Raw genomic sequence first — 7177 nt, 5'->3', positions numbered from 1 at the left:
ACCAAAAACCTGGAATAAAAGGCATTTGGATTGGAAAGGAAAGAGTAAAACTATTTATCCGTATTTGCTGATGATATGATCTTTATATATAAAATTCTAAGGAATCTACTAAAAAGCTATTATAACTATGTTTTTAAAAAACTCAGCAAGTTTTTAGAATATAAGATCAGTATATGAAAATTAATTCTATCCCATAAGCTAGCAATAGACTATCTGTGTTAGCTTTTTCATTGCTGTAACCAAAAGACCCGATATGAACAATTTTAGAGGAGGAAAATTTATTTGATGCTCATGGTTTCAGAGGTCTCTGCCCATAAATGGCCAACTCCATTGCTCTGTACTCAAGGTGAGGCAGAGCATCATGGCAGAAGAGTATAGAGGAGGAAAGCAGCTCTAGGCATAGCAATCAGGAAGCAGAAAGAGGGAGTTCCACTCACCAGTGACAAAATATAAACCCCAAGGGCACATCCCCAGTGACTACCCCCTTTAGCCACACCCTACCTCTCTATAGTTACTGTCCAGTAAATCTCTATAGTGTATAAATGCACTAATTAGATTAAGGCTTTCATAACCCAATCATTTCACCTCTGAACTTTCTTGCATTGTCTCACATATGCAATTTTGGGGGACACCTCATATTTAAACTGTAACATTATCCAAAAGTGAAATTAAAAGGGCATTTACATTTACAATGGCACAAAAATGAAAAAAAATATTTTTACTCAAATTTAATAAAGTACAAAACTTATACTATGAAAACAACAAAAAATTTACTAAAAAAATTACAAAAGATAACCTAAGTAAAGGTAAATATATCTATGTTCATGTATTGGAAGACTTAATATTGTTAATATAATATTAATATTGTTAATTCATTCTCAATATTGTTAATATTGTTAACTCCCTAACTTGATTTATAGATCCAATGCAATCTCTACTAAAATCCAGTGACATTTTCGAATAAGTCAACAAACTTATCTTAAAACTCATGGTACCTAGAATGGGCAAAACAATTTTTTAAAAAGGAAAAAAAATGAAGTACTTATATTTCTTTATTTTAAAACTTAACCGCACAGCGACAGAAATCAAAACTTCATGTCACTGATATAATGATATATATGTAGATCAATGAAATGGAGTTGAGAGCACAGGAATAAATTCTCACATTTAAGATTAATTGGTTTTCAACAAGGGAACCAAATTCATTATGTGGGGCAAAGAATAGTCTTTTCAAAAATGATATTGGGATAATTAGATATCCACATAAAAATAATGAAGTTGGACTTCTTCCTCACAATATACACAAAATTTACTCAAAATAGATCATAGAACTAAATCTAAGAATTGAAATTACATGTAGAAGAAAAATGAATAAATCTTTTTCATATCTGGGTCAGGCAAAGTCTTCTTAATATTGCCCTGAAATCACATGCAATGAAAGAAAAAAAATAGATAAATTGAACTTCATCAACATTTAAAACCTTCACATTTAAAAAAAATACCATCAATAGAATAAAAAGATAACCATGAAATGGGATAAAATACAAATCACATACCTGATAAAGAATTTGTATTTAGAATATTCAAAAAATTTTTGCAACTCTATAATGAAAAGACAAATGATCCATCTGAAATTCGATTTAAAAATGAGCAAAGAATCTGGATGGACATTTCTCCAACAAAGATACAAATGGTCAATAAGCACATGAAAAAATGCTCACCATCACTAAGTCATCAGGGAAATGAAAATCAAAACCACAATGAAATACCATTTGACACTCTTTAGGATTGCTATCATAAACAGACAGATAGTTATAGAAAATAGCAAGTGAAAAAGTGAACTTTTTATTTTAGAATAATTTTAGATTTATAGAAAAAAATATGAAAAGAGTACACAGAGTTTCCATATATCCCACTCCCAGTTCCCCTTATTATTTTAAAATTTTGGGGGTGTACTAGGAATTGAACTCAGGGGCACTCAACCACTGAACCATATACCCAGCCCTATTTTAGAGACAGTCTCTCACTGAGTTGCTTAGCGCCTCGCCATTGCTAAGGCTGTCTTTGAACTTGTGATCCTCCTGCCTCAGCCTCCTGAACCACAGGGATTACAGATGTGCACCACCATGTCCTAGTTATTTTAAAATTTTTATTAGAGCATTATAATTATACATAATGGTGGGATTCATTGTGTTATACTTGTGCATGAACGTAACACAATTTGGTAAATTTCATTCTCTGGTACCTCCCCTTTCACTACTTCTTTTCTTTCCATCATCCCCTTCTTCTGCCCTATTGGTTTATTTTTATGAGATTGCACCACTGAATTTCCCTTTTTTTTCTCTCCAGCTTCCACATAGGAGAGAAAACATAATGCTTGATTCTCTGAGACTGGCTTATTTTGCTTAACATGATGTTCTCTAGTACAATTTTTTTCTCTAGTACCATCATTGTGAATTATACAATTTCATTCTTCTTTATGAGTCACTAAAACCACACTGTGTATATATGCCACATTTCTTTATTCAACTGTTGATGGACAGTTAGGTTGGTTGCCTAACTTGGCTATTGTGAATTGCACAATAAACATGGGTATACATTGTATCATATCACTATAGTATGCTGACTTTAATTCTTTTGGATAAATACTGAGAAGTTGTATAGCTAGGTCGTAAGTTGTTTCTATTCCTCGTCTTTTGAGAAGCCTCCATACTGATTTTCATAGAGGTTGTACTAATTTACAGTGTCATCAACAGTACAAGTTTTCTTCTTTTCCTTGCTAGAATTTATTATTATTTGTATTAATGATTGCCATTCTACCTGGAATGCACTGAAAACCTTCCCTGCCCCCCATTATTAACACTAACTTTAGTAGGGTACATTTTTCACTTGTAATAATCAAGGTTGACACATTATTACCAAGGTCCATGTTTTATTCAGATTTTCTCAATTTTTACCTAGTGTCCTTTATTTTTGTTTCAGGATCTCATTTGGTTATCTCATTGGATTTAGATGCTGTGTCTCCATAACCTCCTTTAGGTCATGACAGTTTTTCAGATTCTTATTTTTTATCACTGTGACAGCTTTGATAATTAATTGGTGGACATTTTGGGGGCTGCTTTTCAGTGAAATTTGTCTGATGATGTTCTCATAATTGGATTGGGTTGTATATCTTGGAGGAAGATCACATAGGTAAAGTGCTATTCTCATATATTATAACATGTTATATCATATCATATCATTTGTCATTCCATGGATTTGTATTATGAACATGACATTACTTTTAAGTAAACTTGATAATTTGATGAAGTAGTGTTTGTCAGTTTTTTTTTTCATTTGTAAAAATTACTCTTTTTCTCCTTTATGTACTCTAAAGAAGTTACCATGTTCTTTAGAGGATTTGAGCTCCACTTACTCTAGGGTGGCCTGTATGTACATACATCATTTGGAATTCTTCTGCCTGGGAAATTTAGACAAATTCTCACTTATTTATTTATTAAATAATTTGTATCAGTATGGACTCATGGATATTCATTTTTTATTTCAAATTCCTGACTTACATTTATATAATTAAAAAGGTGCCCTATAGTGACTATTTTTAGAAGATTTAAAATCTATTTTCTATCCTTAAGCAGGAAAATTGCTACCAAATTTTAAATGAAATTTATTAAAAAGGAATTGATATATAATTTCCTCTTATTTTTTATTTTCATTTTTAAAAATCAGTAGTGAAGTTGAATAGAGAAGAAGGGTTAAGAGCAGGGACTCTGGAGCCTAACTGTTGGATTCAAATCTCACTCCACAACTGCCTTCTTTGATCTTAGGCTAGTTTTCCCAACTCAGCTTCCACATCTTCAAAATGAATAAAAAATAACTATACTTGATTCATAGATTTATTTCATGGATTGAGTTAATATTTGTGAAATGCTTAGAGCAGTGCCGTGAACATACTACATGCTATATGAATAAATTAATTCATTTGAATTGATGATCCTAACAATTGGAGGAGTGAAGTTTTATCAAAGGAATCTTGGGCTTCAAAGCTTTTTCTTTTTCTGCAATACTGCATATAATATTCTGTCATATAAAGTTGGCTTATTTCCTAGACACATATTCACTCAAGCCAAGCACCCTCTGGAAGCTCACTCGTAGCTCTTGAGTCCTAAGGGCATATACCATGGGGTTAAGGGATGGAGGGATGACAATATGCAGCACATTGAGAAGAACAGGGATTAGGGGAACCCTTCTTTCTGCTAGGTGGGTGACAGATACTAAAATAATAGCTGTATAGAAAAAGATAATTAGAATGAGGTGGGAACTACAGGTACTCAGGGCCTTAGATGTTGCTTCAGCTGAGTTCAGCTTCAGTACTGAGTGAACAATCAAAGCATAGGAAGCAAAGACCAGAATCATGTCACTCCCAACAACAAGCCAGGCCAAGGCCAACTGGTAAAACCTGTTAATGGTGATATCATCACAGGCCAGACTAGTGACCCCCAAGTTAGAACACATGCAGTGATCAATTTCATTCTTGGAGTAGTAGTGTCTCTGGGCAGCCAGTACAGGTACTGGGATGGTCAATAGGCCGTTCCTAAGCACCATGGACAGTATGGCTTTGATAACAAAAGCTTCAGTAATTATGGAGGGGTATTGAAGGGGATAACAAATGGCTATATATCTATCCAGTGCCATGCAGAGGAAGATGCCTGACTCCATGCACATAAAAGAATGAATGGCATATATCTGAGCAAAACATTCAGGAAGGCTGATGGCCTTGGAATCAAACCATAGGATGGCCAGGATCTTGGGCATGCTGGTGGTAGCAAGGCCAATGTCTACCACAGCCAGGATGCCTAGGAATTGATACATTGGCTGGTGCAAGGTAGGCTCATGGTGGATGGTGATTAAGACAAAAAGATTAGCAACAAGAGCTAGGAGGTAAAGCAGAGCCATGGGCAAGGACAGCCAGTGCTGCCACTCATGAATGCCTGGAAGTCCCATCAGGATGAATTCAGATACTTGAACCCTTGAGCTATTGGCTGTACACAGGGCAATATCCATATCATGAAATGTCTTGTTCTCAGCATCTGCCTGTGGATTCAGGAGAAAATAAATAAGGCTTTCGTTAGCTATGCTGAGAGTAGAGGAATAAAGCTCACCTACAATATCATGGTCCCTTATAATATAATGCATTCTCAACCCCCTTGAGAGACTTGGAAAATGTTCAGATAAGGCAGAAAGACCAAAATAGATTCTAAAATACTTTAGTGCAATACATGTGAATATCTACAAACTTTTCCTCTAGAAATACTGGGGTGGATTTCTAATATGACAAACATGGACTCAAAGTGAGAGAGATGTACATTAGATAAAGGGAAGTAGCAGTGTTTCAATTTGGGGGATCTTATGTCAGAAATTATGTCATAATATAAACCCTGACTGTGCTTTTCTTTTAGACAGTGTCTTGTGGTTGGCAAATGGTGTCTAATATTGATCATCTCATTGCATCTTTACCATTCAGTTATTTACATATGAAGAAACTGAGATTGAATGAGTTGGATACATTGAAAACACTAATAAGGGACTAAACTATAGCAAAAATATTAAATGCATGTTTTAATATTATCCCTCCCATAAAATTGCAGCCAACACATCAGTATCTGTTAGGATACATCCTTATTTCCCCCTCTAATTATGAAAGTAATATTAAATGGACCTGGAGGATATTATGTTAAGTGAAATAAGCCAGACACAGAAAGACAAATACTGCATGATCTCACTCATTTATGGAGTCTAAAAAGGGAAAAAAGAGGAATTAGGTCAACAGTTAGGTTGACCAAATTACACTGTATGTATGTGTGAATGTAGCACTGCAAATTCCACCTTAATGTACACTTATAAAGAACCAATTTATAAAAACAATGAATGGATGGGGGAAGGCCAATGAAGTAGAGGAGATGGAATGTGGTGGAGAGAGAAGAGGAAGAGAGAGGAGGTACTAGGAACTGAAATGGAACAAATTATATTCTGAGCATGTGTGATTATGTCAAAATGAACCCCACTATTAAATATAGCTTTAATGCACTAAGAAAACCCAAAAGTTGTTCTCATAGAATTAGAGAGTTAAAATAGTGATTACCAGAGGCTAGGGAAGGGAGAAGGTGGGGTGCTTGGATGGGCAGAAATTGATCCAATGGGTGCAGTTAGATAGAAGAATTAAATTCTATTGCCAGTAGGAGTGTTGATAACAATTAAAAAATGTATTATATATTTCAAAATAGCCAGGAATGTGGGTTTTGAATGTTCTCATTATAAAGAAATGAGAAATATTTGAGTTGATAGATATGCTGACTACCCTGGTTTGATCATTACATAATGGATATATGTATTGAAACATCATACTGAACCCCATGTGTAAAATTATTATGTGTCAAGTAAAAACAAAATAAAACTTAAAGTTAATGGTACAACCCAGGTCGTGGGTGGGAGTACGTACTTAAAATTCTTTGTAATTTACTGTATACATATAAAATTTTTCACAATAAAGTATCGAAAAAAATGACAAAAGCTTGTTATTTATTTATTTATTTATTTATTTATTTATTTATTTATTTATACATACTAGGGGTTGAATCTGGGCATGTTTTATAACACTGAGCTACCTACCTGGTCCTTTATATTTTTTATTTCAAGACAGGGTCTCACTAAGTTTCTTAGGCCCTCACTAAGTTGCTGAGGCTAGCCTCACAGATGTGTACCACCATGTCCAGAAAAAAAAACCAGGATATTTAAAGATGTATTTAAAAATAATTATATTAGTAATGGATGTAAGAGGAACATTACCAACAAACTTTCACCCACATACAGAGTTTTGCATGGAACACTTTGGAAATATAGCAGGCATTTATTACATTTAGGCTTCTTTTGTTTAAGTTATTTCATGGCTCATTCTTGACCCTTTAACACTTGATTCTCTTTATTTTATTTTTTAATTACATGACAGCAGAATGCATCACAATTCTTATCACACATATAGAACAATTTTTCATCCCTCTGTATATAAAATATGTTCGCATTAATTCGGGTCTTTATACATGTAAATTGGATAATGATGTCTATCACATTCCACCATCCTTGCAATCCCCTGGCCCCTCCCTTTCCCTCCCATCCCTCTACC

The 7177-nt window shown here is 34.2% G+C and overlaps 1 protein-coding gene across 1 annotated transcript; it reads right to left on the bottom strand.

Annotated features, from left to right (window-relative positions):
* Nucleotides 1-4095: 4095 nt before the first annotated feature.
* On the bottom strand, nucleotides 4096-5061 carry OR56B4 (olfactory receptor family 56 subfamily B member 4; the record flags this gene model as incomplete). Its single annotated transcript, XM_081280645.1, has 1 exon — nucleotides 4096-5061. One exon carries the CDS (start codon nucleotides 5059-5061, stop codon nucleotides 4096-4098), a length of 966 nt encoding a protein of 321 aa, XP_081136771.1.
* Nucleotides 5062-7177: the final 2116 nt, after the last annotated feature.

Source organism: Spermophilus citellus (assembly GCF_964194105.1).
Source record: "Spermophilus citellus genome assembly, chromosome: 2".
Lineage (NCBI taxonomy): Eukaryota > Metazoa > Chordata > Mammalia > Rodentia > Sciuridae > Spermophilus > Spermophilus citellus.
This window is presented reverse-complemented; position numbering and strand designations above follow the sequence as displayed.